A 20164-nucleotide genomic window follows, 5' to 3' on the forward strand; every position below is an offset into this window, starting at 1 on the left:
ATCTGACTTTGGCTCAAGTCATGATCTCACGGTTTGTGACATCGAGCCCTGCGTTGGGCTCTGTGCTGACAATTCGGAGCCTGGAGCCTGCTTTGGCTTCTATGTCTCTCTCTCCCCCTCCCCCACTTGTGTATGTACGCATGGTCTCTCTCTCAAAAATAAACAATTAAAAAATTTAAAGAGAAGAGCTGGAAAATTCTGACTAGTAAATAGCTTCTGTGATAAATTTTCTGTGTTTTAGATTTGCTTATCATTGTTCTATATTGCTGATAACACCAAGACCAACTTAGAGTTAAACTATATATATATCTACCATTAGGTTAAGTTCAACTTTTCCTCAGATACTGAGTAAATCAGGCAAGTAAAGGAAATTTTGATAACTGTGCTAAGAAAAGGCCAATTCTAATTATAGGTGAAATGTGAAAATTCTGAAAAGGTTTAAAAGAAAAACCTTTCTGATAATTTAAAGAAAGTACTTTTGAAAATATTTGGAAATTATTATATAGAAGAAATTCTAGATAAATATAAAAGCCTAAAAAAAGAATTTAAGCAGGAAAGAGCAAATGATTAACACCAAGAATCTGCTTAATAAAATAAAGAGATAAGCTAAACAGACTCATCATGAATAAAAATCAAATTTTCATTGGGTGGGAAATTTTATAAAACTCAGAGTGACTTTAAAAAAAATTTTTTTTAGGGGCGCCTGGGTGGCTTAGTCGGTTAAGCATCTGACTTTCGCTTAGGTCATGATCTCACGGTTCGTGGGTTCGGGCCCCGCGTCGGGCTCTGTGCTGGCTGCCAGCTCGGAGCCTGGAGCCTGTTTCAGTCTGTGACTCCCTCTCTGTCTGACCCTCCCCTGCTCATGCTGTCTCTCTCTCTCTCCTAGAAAAAAAAAAAACACAAAAAAAAACATTAAAAAAAATTTTTTTAATGTCTTTTATTTTGACAGAGACAGAGAGCAAGTGGGGGAGGGGCAGAGAGAGAGAGAGAGACAGAGAGAGACAGAGAGAGACAGAATCCGAAGCAGGCTCCAGGCTCTGAGCTGTCAGCACAGAGCCTGACACGGGGCTGGAACTCACAGACTGTGAGATCATGACCTGAGCTGAAGTCAGACGCTTTAACCGACTGAGCCACCCAGGCTCCCCCAGAGTGACTTTCATAAATTTCCTGCCTATTATACTTTAGACTAGGATTGCCAGTGAGTTTGCTAATAAATCGTCTGAAGAAAATACCTTGAATGGCTGATCCAAATGAAGATTCAAAAGAAGTCTCTTTCGGTTATCATTCAGCATGCTATCTATTTTTTTCATATGAGGCAAAAGTAGCTCATCTAAAACAAGATAAAAATTTATTGTAACAATAAATAAACTATCAACACAAAAACTTGTTAGAAATCCAGCTTTACCTCAAAGTTGAGATATTAAATTCATTGGTGTATGTAAATGTTACTTTAAACATTTTGGACATGCAGCCTTCTGAACAAAAGGTAACTTGAAAAAATAGGTTTGCAATAGCCACGTGAGAAAAAAGCAGCACGGTATGAAGGCAGGATCAGAAGTCCTGGGTTGTAGCCCTGTCTCTGCCACTAGAATTGACTGACGACAGCTAACATGACCAGTAAGCAAACTGCCTAGATTCTTCAGATCTCATTTATCATCTGAACAATAAATAATATTACAAAATATAGATTTATCTCACATTATAAAATTCTATAAAATACCAAACATGATAACCTTAATTTAACTGTAGTTTGGGCCAAAGAAAAAGTAGGGGAAGAAAAATGATCAAAATCCATTTTCAAAACCATAAAAGTCAAAATAGTTATTTCAGAAAAGGAGAGAGTAAAAGTATGATAAAGATTTCTAACCAAAACTTTTTCTTTTTCACCTCTCTAAAACTTTAAGATCCTTTTTAAAAAAGTACTTTCATCAGAGTATTAATTACTTTTGGTGCTGTAGTAAATATTTTAGGTAACTAATTTCTCAAATTACCAGCATAATAATATATTTTATAATACGATCTTTAGCGACCATTCTGAAAGAATATATATCATCTTCAGAATCTGGCTACTAATTTCATAGATGAATAAGAGGATTCTCTATATTTGGAATACAAACACAAGCACGGTGACCCACAGAAGAACACTTCCTCTAATGGAAGAAAAGGTCCTTAGTGAGGAATGCATTCTGAGGTCACTCACCTTAGATACACACCTTCATAGTTTTCTTTTATCTTTCTAGTAGTGATTAAATCTGTTCAAAAACTGTAAGAATTTACATTTCAAAAAATAAAGTTTTAAACATTCACGGATTTTTAAAAATGCTCCATTAAAAAAAATATATAATCATTAAAGTTTTCCCCCCTTAGACAATGGAGAAAAATCAGAAAACAATGATAAGCAGTAGAAAAAAAACCAACTAAAATACAACTACCCAGGAATGACCATTACTAAGAGATGTATATTGTGTAATGCAAGGAGTTTTGATTGAGAGAAAAAACATTTAATGGCAAAAGCACTGACATGGGGAATTAACTATTGGGTTTTAACTGTGGTTATTCAACGATTAAGTTGTTCTATAACTATGAAATACATTTAATTTTTTTGAACCTTAGTCTACAAAATAAATGTTTTAGACGAGGTAATCTCTAATGTCTCTTCCAGCACTACATGACTCTAGGAAGGTGATGGAAACTGGCTCATTATCAACCCTTTAATTCCCTCTTTTAGTTGTCCGTGGTGAAAGCTACAGTAAACATTAGTGAGCAACATTAAATATATAAATCACCAATTAATTTCAGATATTAATTTCCTCTCCATTTTACTGTAAGAAAAATTTACTAAAGAAAGAATATAAAGGAATAATATTAATGAATATAACCCAATGCATACATTATTTTACTACTAATTGATTAGAACATAATTATTTGGTGATGTATCTTCTATGAGACACAAATCTATGATTTTAATATTTATACCAGTATTATCCAATTCATCTTGCCAATGACTAGAAAGCAGAAAGTACTGACATCTAGACCTTGCGTGTAACATAGACAGTGAAAAGTTATGACGATGACAAAGATTTAGAATTGAAAGAAACTAGTGGGTAGTTACATAATTTTCCTATGAGTAGAAATCAATAAAAATACATTCAACATAAGAAATGCTTCAATATAAATTTGTTCAAATATTGACAATTCATAAAAAGATAGGACTACTTTATAGCATCAGTATCACGGATAGATATGTGAACTGACAGTGTATAGATATCTATTACAAAACCTATATATTAAACACACAACTAACAGATAAGAATGAAGAAGATCCATGAAGTACTACCAAGAAAGTACTATTAGCAGACTGTACCATTGCTCTTCTCTAAGGCTTGCATTGTGTCAGGGTCCAAAGCAATGCTAACAAGCAATTCCATGTAGCTCTTAAAGGTTTCCTTCATCGCTCTTGTGTTCAAAAAACGAGTGACAAAGGGAGCTGGAGGATCAAATTCTGAGAGAGTGAAAAGATGAAATATTAAATATCCTTCCTGATAAATTTAAAAACACTTTCATTTGTAAAAAGAGCTGATAAGCAGATAAAAGGTTGTAGATAAAATTTCTTCAAATTCAACTTTCTCCCCTTCAGCTTTTAAAAACACCCAGGTTAAGGTGCCTCCTTAGTGCAGGAGGCAGCACATCAGTCTCATAAAAACACTCAGGTTAGAGATTCTCACAGCTGGTTTGCACATCACAATCACTAGAGCTCATAAAACAAAACAAAACAAAACAAAACAAATCAGCTTGCTGGACTTATTAAAACAGTATCTTTCGGTGGGGGTGGGTGGGTAGGTGGTGGTAGCAGTCGTGATATTACGCTTCTAAAGGTTCCCAGGTGACTCTACAGCCTCATACCAGCCCAGTACTGGTAAACATCAGCCCCACAGGAATCTGTTTTTCTGCCCTGGCCCCACTACAGACATCTGCTGCCAGGCGGTACTACTCCAGAACTGATGGTTTCTCGAGATTAAGGAAATTACACAACACATCTAATATAGGAGTTAATATATAGTCATCTATTTTTAAATTCTACACTTAAATTACTGTAAAATTCTGGTCTAGAGCCAAGGCATATATAATTTTTTTTTAATATAAAACAGCCCATACATAGGGAAAACTTAACTCAAATTCAATGTCAAGAACTTCAAAATTGGAAATGTCTCAATTTTAACCTTTTGGATTCAAATACATGACTTGTTTAAAACAAAAAAAAGAACCACAGGCCCAAAATGATGTCACTTAGGGTAAGGCTGCACATCATTAAACCAAGACTTAATAATACCTAATCTAACTGTAGTTTCAACCCCCAGAAATGTAACCTTTATCCAGTCAACATGGGAATTTCCTGGTCAGTAAATTTAAGAAATTTACTGATAGACCCCTTTTGTTATACTTAGGAGGGTGACCTTGCTTAAAACAATGGATTTTTGCTAATAATTTCCTTTCTTCCACTCCCTCTCTACCTTTATTTTTTTTATTTTTTTTTAATGTTTTATTTATTTCTAGGAGAGAGAGAGAGACAGCGTGAGCAGGGGAGGGTCAGAGAGAGAGGGAGTCACAGACTGAAACAGGCTCCAGACTCCCAGCTGGCAGTCAGCACAGAGCTCGACGCGGGGCTCGAACCCACGAACCGCGAGATCATGACCTAAGCGAAAGTCGGACGCTTAACCGACTAAGCCACCCAGGCGCCCCTCCCTCTCTACCTTTAAAACCTTTCTTTTTTGGGGCGCCTGAGAGGCTCAGTCAGTTAAGCATCTGACTTCGATTCAGGTCATGATCTCACGGTTCGTGAGTTCGAGCCCCACGCAGGGATCTATGCTGGCAGCTCACAGCTGGGAGCCTGCTTCAGATTCTGTGTTTCCCTCTCTCTCTGCCTTTCCCCTGTTCACAGTCTGTCTTCTCTCAAAAATAAATAAACACTAAAAAAAATTTTTTTAAAGAACATTCTGGCTGGCTCAGTCAGTACAGCATGTGACTCTTGATGTTGGGTCCTGAGTTCAAGCTCCATGTTAAGTAGAGATTAATTAGAAAGACAATGAAAAAAAATAGTCCTTCATGAAGCAGTAAAAACGATTAATTATATTAAATCTTTATTCTGAGTAAATGTCTTAATATTCTGTGTGATAACTTAGAGGTACAAATAAAGCACTTCTGTTATAAACTACGATTGTTATCTCCAGGAAGAACATCCATGCAATTGTTTGACTAACAAAATGAACTAGACACTTTTCTCCCCTTGGGACAACCATTTTCATTTGAAAGAGTGATTCAAAGACACACTATGCCTATTCAGACTGGGTATCTGGCAGACATTCTCTCAAAAATTAATGAAGTAAACCTGTCATTCAAGGAAAACAATTAATGGCATTTACTAACAATGATGATAAAATTTGAGGTTTCATTTTTTTTTAAGATTTTATTTTTCAGTAATCTCTATACCCACCGTGGGGCTCAAATTCACAACTCTGAGATTGAGTTGCATGCTCCATGACTGAGCCAGCCAAGAACCCCCAAAATTTGAGGTTTCAAATGAAAATTAGAATTCTGGAAAATGTGTATCTACCACTGTGTGCTTGACAATATTACAATACTTAAGGAGATCAATGACGAGATCAGTGGTAATATTCGTGTTACACTGTAAAAACTTAGGACCTAAATATAAGAGCTAAAATCATGAAGCTCTTAGGGGCATCTGGGTGCCTCAGTCAGTTGAGTGTCTGATTTCAGTTCAGGCCATGATCTCATTCATGGAGCCCGGCATTGGGTTCTCTGCTGTCAGCACAAAGCCCGCTTCAGATCCTCTGTCTCCCTCTCTCTCTGCCCCTACCCCACTCACATGCACTCTTTCTCTTTCAAAAATAAACCTTAGGGGCCCCTGGGTGGCTCAGTTGGTTAAGCTTCCGACTTTGGCTCAAGTTGTGATCACGTGGCTTCTAAGTTGGCTTGTGAGTTCAAGCCATGTTGGGCTTTGAGCTGACAGCTCAGAGCCTGGAGCTTGCTTCAGATTCTGTGTCTCCCTTTCTCATGGTTTGTCTCTCTCTCAAAAAAATAAACATGAGGGGCGTCTGGGTGGTTCAGTTGGTTGGGTGTCCAACCTTGGGTCAGGTCATAATCTCTCTTTTTGTGGGTTCGAGCCCTGCATCGGGTTCTGTGCTGACAGCTCAGAGCCTGGAACCTGTTTCAGATTCTGTATCTCCCTCTCTCTCTGCCTCTCCCTTGCTCGCACTCTGGCTCTGTCTCAGAAATAAACGTTAAAAAAAAATTAAAAAAAATAAAATCATGAAATTCTTAGAAGAAAATATAGAGGAAAATTTTCATGACCTTGTATTTGGCAATGGATTCTAAATATAATAACAAAAGTCTAAGCAATAAAAGAAAAATTAGAGAATTTGGCTTCATTAGAACTTCAAACTTTTTTTTTGAGAGACAGAGCATCTTAAACAGGCTCTAATGCTGAGCGTGGAGCCCAATGCAGGGCTGGATCCCACAACCCTGGGATCGTGACCCAAACTAAAATCAAGAGTTGGATGCTCAACTGACTGAGCCACCCAGGTGCCCCAGAATTTCAAACTTTTGTGCATCAATGGACATTATCAATAGAATAGGATATTTAAAAATCATATATCTGATAAGGGTTTAATATCTAGAATATATAAAGAACTCCAACAACTCAAGAACAAAAGAAATGACCTAATTAAAAACTAGGCCAAAGATCAGAACAGACATTTCAAAGAAATTAAGGAAATGGCCAGTAAGCACTTGAAGATACTCAACATCATTAGTTGTTAGGAAATTACAAATCAAAACTTCAGTGCATACCACTTTACACCTACGAGGATGGCTACAAAACAAAACAAAGCAACCCACCAAAAACAAAACAAAAAAACCCACAAATGTTGGTGAGGATGTGAAGGAATTGGAACCCCATGCATTGCTGGCAGTAAAGTAAAATGGTGTAACCATTGCGGTATTTTAAAGGTTTTATGGTTCCTCAAAAAGCTAAACATATAATGGATAAACTTACAATGGAATAATACTCAGCCATAAAAAGCAATTAAGTTCAAAAACATGCTGTAACATGGATGAACCTTGAAAACATTGTAAGTGAAATAAAAGAGATACACTTATATGAGATATTTAGAGTTGACAAATTCATGGAAACAGAAACTAGATTAGAGATTACCAGCAACTGGGGGAAAGTGAGAATGGTAAATTATTGCTTAATGGTTACAAAGTTTCTATTTGGTGTGATGAAAATGCCTTGAAAATAGGTAGTTTTGATAGTTGCACAACAGTGTGAATGTAATCAATGCTACTGAATTGTACACTTAAAAATGGCTATAATGGCAAATATTATCTTACATATATTTTACCATAATTTTTTTTAAATGTGGAAAAAAATGAAATGGAATATGTGCCTCAATGAACTAACAGATATTTTCATTCGAAGAATGGATAATGTTACAAAATCATTCATGGATTAAAGATACATTCAAGGGGTAAGGGAAACCATAGATTTTAATGTAATAAGCATGAGGAATTGAAACTACTACTTGTAAAGTTTATAAAACACTTTTGAGTATCAAATAATAAAAATATCCATAATTATCTGAAAAGATAATTATAATATTCTTCCCTTTCCCAACTACAAATCTATCTAAGACTGGGTTTTCTTTTTATACATTAGCCAAAATAATATATGTAGAAGCAAACATGAAAATGCTACCCTTCCTATTTGTTTAGGAAAATACAGTTGTTAAAAATGTTAATGAGTAATGGGTTTATTTTATTGATTAAAAAAAATTTTTTTTTGAGAGAGAGACAGAGTGCAAGTGGGGGAGAGGCAGAGAGAGAGAGGGAGACACAGAACCTGAAGCAGGCTCCAGGCTCTGAGCTGTCAGCACAGAGCTCAACATGGGGCTTGAACTCAAGAACCAGGAGATCAGGAGATCATGAAGTGAGCCAAAGTCAGACACCTAACCAACTGAGCCATGCAGGTACCCTGTATTTTATTTTATTTTTTAAAGTAGGCTTCATGTCCAAGCCGAGCCCAATGTGGGGCTTGAACTCACAGCAATGAGATCAAGACCCCACCTTGGGCTCTGTGCTGACAGCTCAGAGTCTGGAGCCTGCTTCAGATTCTGTATGTGTCTCTCTCTCTCTCTGCCCCTCCCCTGCTCATGCTCTCTCTCAAAAATAAATAAACATTAAAAATTTTTTAAAAATTTATTTTAATAGATATTTGGTAAATATCAATAGATATAGCACACAAAAATACAAGTGTTTTTGGAATCCTCAATAAACCTGAAGATTAGAAAAATGTCTTAAAACAAATTGTTTTGAAAACCAACAGGCTACAAATCTGTTTATTATCAATATCTGCCTTTTAAGAAACAATAAAAATGCTTACCTATTAGTGACACCTAGTGGCAACTCAAGTTACCAATAAAGAAAAATTTCATCTTGAATGTCATTTAAGGAAGTGGTGTAATTGTGTGCAAATTCAGAACCCAAACCATTCCATTCTAAACCGTAGACAGGAACGAAAACTACAAAAATTGCAAGTATTGCCTTCCATTTGTACTCAAAGCACTGAATTTCTTTTTTTTTATCTTTAAAAAAAGTAAAAGATTTTTTTCATTTTATTTGGGGTGGGGGAGGGGCAGAGTGGGAGACAGAATCTCACGCAAACTCTGTGCTGTTAGTGCAGAGCCTGACACAGGGCTCAAACCCACAAACCATGAGTTCATGACCTGAGCCAAAATCAAGAGTGAGCCAGCCAGGTGGCCCTAAGCACAGAATTTCTTTATAAATTTTGACATGCATACTTCATAAGTAGCTTTTATTTTTTTTATTCTTATTTATTTTTTATTTTATTTAGAGAGAGAGTGAGCGAGCCTGAGCTGGGGAGAGAGGCAGAGGGAGAGAGAATCTCAAGCAGGCTCCACACCAGCTCAGAGCCTGACATTGGGCTCGATCCCACGACCCTGGGATCATGACCTGAGCCAAAATCAAGATGCCCATGCGATTCTCTTTCTGATCAAATAAGCTTTAAGATGAGCTCCCAAGCAGTGAGCTTGTAATGTCAGAATCCAACCTGGTCATCAACCTCAACAGCACTCCCAACACACAATTCATCATTTACATTCAGCCTGAATTTCTTATGTGTCCCCCTCTTCCATCTCTACTGCTACAACTTAGGTTCTGACTTTCAGTTTATACCTGAACTCTGAGGTCCTGTAATACAAATTCCAATGATACCATGTTGCTCCTACTGAAATCCCTCCAGGGACTCTCTCTTGCTTACAGGACCCTAGGCTTTCAGCTTTTGCTTGGCACATTGGGTCTTCTATCATCCTTCAACGTTTTCTGCCTATGTCCAACTTTATGCTCTAGAAGGGTCACCACGCTTTTTCTGTAAAGGGTCAGGTGGTAAATATCTGAGGCTTTAATGGTCACATATTCTCCTGTAGCAATGACTCAAATCTGCTGCAGTAGTAGAAAAAACAACTATACGAAAATACGTAAACGAATCTGTGTTCCAGTTAAAACTTTATTTATAAGAATTGACTGCTGGTCAGATTTGACCCATTGGTCACAGTTTGCCGACTTTTGCTCTAGAATGAACTGCTTGTATTTCTTGCTTATATTACACAACATGTTTGATGGCTAATGGAATGTGTGCTAGTATATTCTTGTGCTTTAAAACTATCTCAAGTTTAGCTTTGAATAAATTAATATACCTGTATCTATATCCAGCCAATGAAAATGCTCTTTTGTCTCTTTTAACAGTTTTAAGAGTATAAAAGGGTTTGAAGGTCAAAAAGTCTGATCTATTTTATCATTTTCATTTTATAAAAGAGAAAATTAAGGCACAGAGAGGTCACCTAGCTTAGTCAAGGGTACTGGTTGGTTAGTGGCAGATATCCAGCAGTTTGCATTATATTATATAACAACAAATATATTCTATATACATAGAAGTATACATTATTATACCCTATTAACTATAGTTTCAGAGTTGCTGCTTCCTAGGCTCATTTTACTCTTTTCTTCTAGCATAAACATAGACTCTGAAGTTTAGAACTATAGACTCAGTATAAATGATCTGATCTAATCCCCATCCTACCCAAAGAGGTGAGATAACTAGCATTACTATGGTGAGAATTCACAGCAGTCTTCTTTCAGTTCACCATTTTTTCTACTTTACAAGGGGCTGCATGTGTGGGCAAAGCGTACTTCCAATTAGTGTTCAAGGAAAGTGAACTTTTGTATGTATCTATGTATTTATTTTTTAAAATGTATTCTTATAAAAGCCTAGGCAGAACTTCATTGGGTAGATAAATCTCCACAGAAATAAAATAATTTGGAATTGTGAACATCACTGCTTCTCTCTGTTCATATAGGTAATCTAAAGTTATCAAGGTATTCACTTCATAGAGAACTTACCCTCATCATCAGTACTACTAGAATGGATCTCAGGAGAGGAGTCAGATTGGGATGAGGAAAACTCTTCTTTCCATTTCTTCCGCTTCTTTGGTGGTGGCTCAGCCTTTACTTTCAGCTGTTTAACTTTGGGTTTCACAGAAGGGGCTTTTGTAGTTGTAGTTTTTGGTGTTGGAGGATCAAAAGTTTTACTGCTACTACTTAGCTTAGCCTGAACAGTTCTGCAATGTTACAAATAAACTTCATTAACACCTGTAATCTCTCAAAAATTAAAAACAAATTAAAAATTAAAATTAAAAAAAAAAAACATTGCTGGAGTGTCTGGCTGGTTTGGTCAAAAGAGCATGTGACTCTTGATCTTGGGGTTCTGGGTTCAAGTACCACGCTGGGTGCAGAGACTACTAAAATAAAATTAACTTACAACAAAAAAGATATTGTAAAAAATAAGCCTTTCATATATATATTACATATGAAAATAAATACCTGATAGTTTGTGAAGGCTTACTTCTTGGCTTTTTGGAACACACTCTGACATACTCCTTTTTGTTTGTGTTTTCAATGAACTTCACATATATCTTTTTGTATTTACTCTTTGCATCTCCAAAATATCCAAGGTACTAAGGAAAGAAACACTTTGAATTACATACTTATACATTCTATACATAAAATATTTGTTGGCTTGACTATTACTTTAGCATTCTTTAAGTTTTTCAAAATGCAGTTCTGGCCAAGCTACTTTTCACCCTCAATAAAAATGATCTGTCTCACTCATGACTGCAAGCTCTCACATAGAAGCAACCTCACTGGCTAATCATCAGATGTTTACTTACTCAATGCTGTTAAATAACTACATTAAGTACAAAAGAAACACTTCTGTAAGTCTTCTGGTTAATAAGGATGTTCGATTGGCAGAATAATCAATACAGTAGACCCCAATTCCATATGAACTTTTTACAGATAATAACTAATTCATTTTTTTAAAAAAGTTATATATGTATTAGTATAAAGTGATTTAATTTTTAAAAACTGGTATTTACATACTGATTTTATTTTAAAAGCAGACTATTAGAGTATCTGATTATTAAATTTTATATCAGAAATACTCAATATAAAATACATTTAATGTAGGGGCATCTAGGGGCGCCTGGGTGGCTCAGCTGGTTAAGTGTTCAACTTCAGCTCTGGTCATGATCTCAAGGTCTGAGCCCCGTGTCACGCTCTGTGCTGACGGCTCGTGGCCTGGAGCCTGCTTCAGATTCTGTGCCTCCTTCTTTCGGTCTCTCCTCCACTTATATTCTGTCTCTGTCTCTCTCAAAAATAAATAAACATTGAAAAAAATTTAGGGGTGCCTCGATGGCTCAGTTGGTTAAACATCTGACTTTGGTTCAGGACATTATCTCATAATTCTCAAGTTGGAGCTCTGCATTAGGCCCTGTGCATTTTACTTACACTATTTGTAGCAGCAAATTCTCTTTGTCCATCTCGAATTTCAGGAACAAACTTCTGTAATAAAGCTTTTTGTACTTTCCAAATAGCTGGGGGTTCTTTTCCTGTTTTCAAAGACTCCTGTAATATGTGGAATCAATTACATTAAAAAAACCTGGCAATATATTCTAGATTTATAGAATCTTAGAACTGAAAGGAAAATGAATGACCTATGTAGCTATATATTTTTTTAACCTAGTTGAACTTTTGCAATAATTTTTATAACCTGGCTACTCAATCTCTGCTAAAATTCTTCCAGAAATAGGGAGGACACCAATATGCACACTAGTCCCTTACTGTTTTGTATAACTACTGGAAAGTTTTCCCCTAATGACATTTTGATACATTATTTGTACAATTTTATAAGAGTATGTATATATTCAAAAAGACCAGAAACAAATACGCTAAACTATTAACAGTAGTTAACTGTAAATGGAAGGCATATAGACAATTTGAATGTTACTATTACATGCCTCATTTTAAATGCCATTCCTCTCCACCACAATTCAAAACTAAAATCAAAAGCAAGAAAACAAAAACCGAAAAAATACATTATCTTAAAAACAGCTAAAATTGTCAGGCATGAAATTTACCATTCTATCTATGGTTCTACAACTTGAAATTGTGAAAATAAATAAATTCTGTGTTTACATTATATTCCTGTTATTTTCTTTAAACTTTTAAATTAAAAAAAAAAACAAACCTTTTTCTCCAACCCTTAACAATACAATTGAGTTGGGAGCTTTGAAAAACATTAACATTTCAAAACTGCTCTAATTACTAGTACCTAAATGCAGCATACTGACTAGTCATACATATGGAAAACTCAAAAAAAGTAAAAATTATTTAAAATTTTTTTTTAAAATATCTGACATTTGCCACTTTGATTTTATTATCTAGATTAAAACAGAATAACTATAAAAATATAACTTTTTGCAATTCAAGCTAGACGTATACTATTGGTCATTATGAAGGCTTAGTATAGGACACACCCACTAAACTATGACCTTTACACCTGTGAACATTTAAATCACCTTAAAAGTCTCTATGTCTTCTATTTTTACCACAAACTCATCACGCTCTCTGTATTGGCCTTCTCCTCCGCTTTCTGTGTTCTCCTCATCTGTAAAGCCTTCTATGGCAACAGTGTCCTGTCCTTTTGCAAACTGGTCTGAAGGGAGACCATCAAGTTCGCAGGGCTTTGGGGGTTCTGTAGAGTTTATATTTTCCAGGATATTTATTGCAGATGAAGTAGAGCAGGGAGGTTCTTGCTTAACTGCACCCACAGTGGTAGAGGAAGTAGTAGCAGTACCAGTAGTATTGGCAGTTGGGCTAGTAGTTGCCACTCGTAGGGCTTCTGAAACTAGATCAAGCAAATGCAAATCAGTAATACAAATAAATACTTGTTTTGAGTAAGATCTGAACAGTTTAAAAAGAAAGACTTGATTATTTTTACCATCAAACTGAAACAAGGAACAATACAGTAAGAAATTAAAATATGGCTGTAAATTTTCAAGAAACAAAGTGATAAGAGTTACATCTGGATGACAATCAGACTAAGAGCATCCATCAACCTACACTTACCCCTAAGTCCATTAAGTAGCACAATGCTCTTTTAAGAACAGAGGGGAGCCTGGGTGGCCAGTGGGTTAAGGGTCCAACTTTGGTTCAGGTCATAATCTTGCGGTTTGCGAGTTTGAACCCCGCGGTGGGCTCTGTGCTGACAGCTCAGAGCCTGGAGCCTGACAGCTCGTTCTCTGTCTCTCTCTCTCTCTCAAAAATAAATAAACATTAAAAAACATTTAGGGGTGCCTGGGCAGCTTAGTCGGTTAAGCGTCCAACTTGGGCTCAGGTCATGATCTCACGGTTCGTGGGTTTGAGCCCAGCATCGGGCTCTGTGCTGAAGGCTAGCTCAGAGCCTGAAGCCTGCTTCAGATTCTGTATCTCCCTCTCTCTCTGACCTTTCCCTGCTCATGCTGTCTCTCTCTCAGAAATAAATAAAACATTAAAAAAAAATTTTAGAACAGAGACACAAAAGGGATGCAAGATAAGAAGGGTCAGCTAACCAAAGCTGTGAAGAATTCCTAAAAGAAGAAAAGCCAATTGGATGTGGAAAAGGAAAACAACATCCCAAAATACTTTGAAAAAGCTCTAAGAACTATAAAGATTATAAAATAATATGAAAAATTGTAAGCCAACAAACAAGAAGAAATTCCTAGAAAAATGAAAACTACTGAAAAGGACTCAAGAAGAAATAGAACATCTAAACAAACCAACAAGAATAAGGAGAATAAAAAATGTTAAAAGGCATCCCACAAAGATAAGCACAGGCCCAAATGGGATCACAAACAGATTCTACCAACTTTAAGTTAAGTAAGAATTAATATCAATCCATCGTAAGCCAAAAAAATAGGAGGAAACACTTCCCACTTTATTTTATAGAGCCATATTATTCCAATACCTAAATCAAACAAAGCATCACACAAAAAACCCCAATAGGATCAGTATCCCTCATGAATATAAACACAAAAATCTTAAACATAATAAGAGGAAAACAACCAACATATAAAAGGAATTATACATCATGTCCAAGTGGGTTTTAACATCTAAAGATCAGTCAATCATTATATTAATATAACAAAGGAAAAACCAAAGGATCATCTCATTAGATGCAGAAAAAGCATTTGGCAAAATTCAGCATCATGAATTTAAACACTTTTTTGTGATAAAAATACTCAACAAGTTAATCATAGGAGGGAACTTCAACCTGATAAAGGGCATCCACAAAAAAATAAAAGCTGGCATCATATTTAATGGTAAAAAACTAGATAGATGCTTTCCCCTAAGAAAGATGTCTGAAGAAATAAAACAATCTCTCTTTGCAGATGACATGATCTTGTATATAGAAAATCCAAAGGAATCTCAAAAAACCTGAGTTAATAAGTACGTTCAGCAAGTTTTCAGAGTATAAGATCAAGATGTAAAAATCAATTGTATTTTTTTTAAAGGAAGCTCTACGCCCAATGTGGGGCTTGAAGTCACAACCCCAAGATCAGGAGTCACATACTCTACCAACTGAGCCAGCCAAGCACCCCTAAATGAATTTCTGTATACTTGGAATGAACTATCCAAAAATGAATTCAGGCGGGGTGGGGGGTGGGGGGTGCCAGGGTGGCTCAGTTGGCTAAATGTACCATTCTTGATTTTGACTAGATCTCAGAGTTTGTGAAATTGAGCTCCATGTGGGGCTCTGAGCTGACAGCATGGAGCCTGCATGGGATTCTTTTTCTTTCTCTTTCCTTCTCTCTTCCTCTCTTTCTCTCTCCCTCCCTCCCTCTCCCTCTCTCTCTCTGCCTCTCCACCATTCAGATGAACACACTCAAAATAAACTTAAAAAAAAAGAATTCAGAAATATAATTCCATTGATAATATCATCAAAAAGAAAATATTTTGGAAAAAATTTTAGAAAAGTCCAAAGCTCGGGTGCCTGGGTGGCTCAGTCAGTTAAGTGTCTGACTTCAGCTGAAATCATGATCTCACAGTTTGGGAGGCTTAAGGCCCGCATTGAGCTCTGTGCTGACAGCTCAGAGCCTAGAGCCTGCTTTGGATCCTGTATCTCCCTCGCTCTCTGCTCCTCCCTGATCACATTCTGTCTGTCTGTCTCTCTCTCAAAAATAAACATAAAAAAAAAAAAGTGCAAAGCTTCCCTTCTGAAAACTATACACATTGTTGAAAGAGTTCTAGTGTTCAAAAGTCTATTATTCTCCAGGAGGGAAGATATTAACAGATTCTGAGAAGAAATATTTCATCAAAATAATCAGGGGTTGGGAAGTAGTTAAAAAGAGGAATGAGACAAGACTGACCACACATCAATGGCTATTAAAACTGAGTGATCGGGGCGTGTGGGTGGCTCAGTCAGCTGAGCATACAACTTGGGCTCAGGTCACGATCTCACTGTTTGAGTTCAAGCTCCTCCCTGGACTCACTGCTGTCAGCACAGAGCCTACTTCGGATCCTCTGTACCGGCCTCTCTCTGCCCCTCCCTTGCTATGCACATGTTCTCTCTCTCTCAAAAAAAATAAACACTGAAAAAACTTAAAAAACAACAACTGAGTGATACATAAATTGGTTTAATTATACCAATCTTTGTTTATATTTGAAAATGTCCAAGGGTGCCTGATGGGCTCAGTGGGTTGAGCATCTGACTCTTGACTTTGACTCAGGTCATGATCTCAAGATTGATGGGATTGAGCCCCACTTCAGGATCTGCATTGACAGTATGGAGCCTGCTTGGAATCCTCTCCCTCTCTCTTTCTCCCTGCCCCTCTCCTACTCATACATGCACATGCACTCTCTTTCCTCTCAAAATAAATAAATTTTAGGGGCGTATGGGTGGCTCAGTTAGTCAAGTGTCCGACTCTTGATTTCAGTTCAGGTCATGATCTCACAGTTCATGAGATTAAGCCCTGCATCTGGCTCTGCAATGACAGTGCGGAGTCTGCTTAGAATCCTCTCTCTCTCTCTCTCTCTCTGCCACTCCCCCACATCCTGTGACTCCCCCCATAAACATAAAAAAAATAAACTTTAAAAAAAAAAAGAGAAAATTGTCCATAATAAAAACCAAAGCAAGTATTTCTTTTAAAAGAACGTATAACTGGGACACCTGGGTGGCTCAGTCCGTTAAATGGCTGACTTTGGCTCAGGTCATGACCTAGTGGTTCCTAAGTTCAAGCCCTGAGTTAGGCTCTGTGCTGACAGCTCTGAGCCTGGAGACTGCTTCAGATTCTGTGTCTCTCTCTCTGCCTGTACCCCACTCACACTCCCTCTCCTTCTCTCTCTTAAAAAAATAAACATTAAAAAAATTTTTTTCTTAATAAAAATAAAAAAGAATGTATAACTTTCAAATCAGTAGAGGAAAACATCTATCAATACTCTATGATGCCCTTTTTATGAAGCTTTAAAACAAGCCAAAGTTGGGATGCCTGGGTGGCTCAGTCAGTAAGCATCAGACTTCAGCTCAGGTCATGATCTCACAGTTTGTGAGTTTGAGCCCTGAGTGGGGCTCTGTGCTGATAGCTCAGAGCCTGGAGCCTGCTTGGGATTCTGTGTCTCCTCTCTACTCCTCCTTCACTCGCATTTTTACTGTCTCTCTGTCTCAAAAGTAAATAAACATTTAAAAAAAAGTTAAAAGAAAAAAAAAACAAATAATCCAAAGCTAAGAAAGGTGTTCAGGTGCAGTATACTATAATATAGATAAAAGGGATTAAGAGGTACATACTTCCAGTTATAAAATAAGTAATGGAGATGAAAAAAACAGCAGAAGGAATAGAGTCAATAATACTGTAATAATGGTGTATGGTGACAGATTGAGAAATGTATGGAACTGTTGAATCAATAAGCTGTGCATTGGAAACTAATACAACATTGTATGTCAACTATACTTCAACAAAAAGGTATGGTATTTAGGGATGCATACACAGGTGGTAAAACTATAAAAGAAAAACAAGAAAGTGATTATCACTCCCAAATCAGTGGTTAGTTCTAGAGGTAATGAGTTGAGTTTAACATATAATATTCAATACTGGGGCACCTGGGTGGCTCAGTTGGTTGAGAGTCCGACTTCACCTCAGGTCATGATCTCACAATTTGTGAGTTCAAATCCTGCATCAAGCTGTGTGCTGACAGCTTAGAGCCTGGGGCCTGCTTCAGATTGTGTCTCCCTCTCTCTCTGCCCCACTTGTGCTCTGTCTCTTTCAAAATAATAAACATTAAAAAATTAATATAATATTCAAATTTTATGAGTAGCATTTAACACCTTAAATTTTATTCTTTGCTCCACACTTTGGGCACATCTCATTGGTTTTGAAATGTAATGCTCCACTGTCCTTTCTAAGCAGTTTGTCATTTTACTTTGGGTTTCTTTTTAAAGCCAGGAGTTATTTAGGAGAAGTTATTTTGAAGTTTTAAAAATAAAAACTTTTTTATTTCTTTGTCCCTTTCCTTCTTCCTTTCTACTACTATTTATAAATTACTGCCTTATGGTCAGAGAATATGGCTTAAGTAATGTCTACATTTTCAAATTTATAGAAATTTTATGTGTGTTTATCTTACATGTGTCACTTTAATTTCCATATGTGAGTTATATTTCATAAGAAAAAATGTTCTGAAAGAAAGAAAACAGATAAGGAAAAATATACCAAAACAATAATAATAAAATTAGTATGGAAATATTAAAAACAGAAATGGGAAATTAAATCGAAAAAAGATTTTATGAAAAGGATATCTAACTTAGTACAATTTTATGTACCCAATCACATGGGTTTGAAACATATCAAGTAAACAGTATTAGAGAAATAATCAAACATAGTTGGAAACTTTAACACACCTTTTTCAGGAATCAACAGATCAAGCAATCTAAAAACAAATAAGGATAGGGAGGATTTAAAAAACTGTTTATTATTCAAAATTTCAAACATACATAAAAGTAGAAAACAAATCCTCAAATACCATAACCCAGTTATATCAACTACAAACATTTTGCTATACTTCTTTCATCTGTCCATCACCCCTTTTATATCTGCCAGGATAGTTCAAGGCAAATTCTAGACCTGTTATTTATGTTCAACATACATATATTTTCTTATATAACCTAATGTCATTTATTACATTAAACAAAAAATAAAGAGATATAAAGGATTTGGATATAATTTGGATTATATTACCAAATATAATCTATAGCATATAGTAGTCATGGATTATTTTATTAAAAAAATGACCATTTACCAAGCCACTAGCAAAATTTTCATAAATATCCAAAAGAAACATTATTGAAGCATTCCCTTGACCAAAATACAGTAGGACCATAAATTAGTAATAAATGAATACCACCATGAATAACAAAAATAGAAGCCTACTAGGAAAAAGGCAAAAACAAACTATTCTTAACTCTTAGGTTAAAAAAGAAATTAAAACAAATGACAAACCATTTAGAAAGGATTGAGGGCATCTAGAGGCATAGACAGAGCTGGAGTGTGTTGCAATGAAGAAATTTTACACTTTAATGCCATTCATTAAAAAGCAAGGATATACATACAAAAATAAACTAAGTATTAAACTCAAGAACCCAGAGAAAGAATATTAAATTGAACCCAGGGATGATAGGGAAATAGAACTAAGTAAAGAAATTAAGAAAAAGTGAGTAAAAAAACAAAAACAGGAATAAAAAAGTACACTGGTTCTTTGAAAAGAACCATTAAATAGGTAAACGTTTTACAGAATAAGGAAAAAGAATCAAACATATTTGGAGCAAGAAAGAGAACATAACTACAGAAACAGAGGACACTAAATGCTATGTGCAACTTTATAACAACAGATTAAAAAATCTAAATAAAATTATTTTATCAAATCATTTTTGATTTTTGATTTGATTTTATCAAATATCATACCTTTAAGAAAATTGATCCTAACAGATTAAACTACCTCAGGAAAAAACTGGAAAGTCCCAGGTATATTCTTACAAAGTTCTATCAAACTCCTATTATATGTGGCAGGTAAATGTTTTCAAAGCTTAGACAAATATAACAACTTTTCCAATTCAATGTTTAAGACCAGCATATTCCTGACTATAAAAGTGAATAACATTAAGACAAAAAAAAAAAAAAAACCACAAAAAAACCAAAAAACTATAATAACAACAAGATTAAGGCAAAAAAACGCTTATAAGCATAGGGGTGCCTGGGTGGCTCAGTTGGTTAAGCATCCAACTTCAGCTCAGTTCATGATCTCATACTTTCTGGGAGTTTGATGTCACAGCTTGAGCTCCACATCAGGCTCTATGCTGACATCATAGAACCTGGAGCCTGCTTGAGGTCTGTGTCTCCCTCCTTTTCTGCCCCTCCCCTGCTCATGCTCTGTCTCTCTCTCAAAAATAAAACATTTTTTAAAAACTTAAAAAACCGCTATAAGCATTAATCTCATTTATGAATCTAAGTGTAAAATTCCTAAATAAAACACTAGCAACTTAAATCTTGCAATGAATTAAAATAATTCAGCATGACCAAGCAGAGTTTATGGTAGATATTTTCTTTAAAAGGTTCAACATTAAGAAATCAAATAATAGATTAAAGAGAAGCAGATTTACCAGAAGCTCAAAAGTGCATCTAACAAAATTCAACACATATTGTTAATT

At 35.8% G+C, this 20164-nt stretch overlaps 1 protein-coding gene across 1 annotated transcript in view; it reads right to left on the bottom strand.

Moving 5' to 3' along the window:
• The window catches only part of QSER1 (glutamine and serine rich 1), a 42466-nt gene that overhangs the window by 7723 nt on the left and 14579 nt on the right, over positions 1-20164 (bottom strand). The window contains exons 4-9 of the mRNA XM_039233368.1: positions 13011-13339; positions 11941-12057; positions 10975-11108; positions 10495-10712; positions 3365-3502; positions 1233-1330 (exon numbers count right to left, since the gene is read on the bottom strand). Coding sequence (XP_039089299.1) covers positions 1233-1330; positions 3365-3502; positions 10495-10712; positions 10975-11108; positions 11941-12057; positions 13011-13339 — 1034 coding nt within the window. The remainder of the gene's footprint in view (positions 1-1232; positions 1331-3364; positions 3503-10494; positions 10713-10974; positions 11109-11940; positions 12058-13010; positions 13340-20164) is intronic.

This window comes from Hyaena hyaena, unplaced genomic scaffold (genome assembly GCF_003009895.1).
Source record: "Hyaena hyaena isolate Hyena2069 unplaced genomic scaffold, ASM300989v1 scaffold_74, whole genome shotgun sequence".
Lineage (NCBI taxonomy): Eukaryota > Metazoa > Chordata > Mammalia > Carnivora > Hyaenidae > Hyaena > Hyaena hyaena.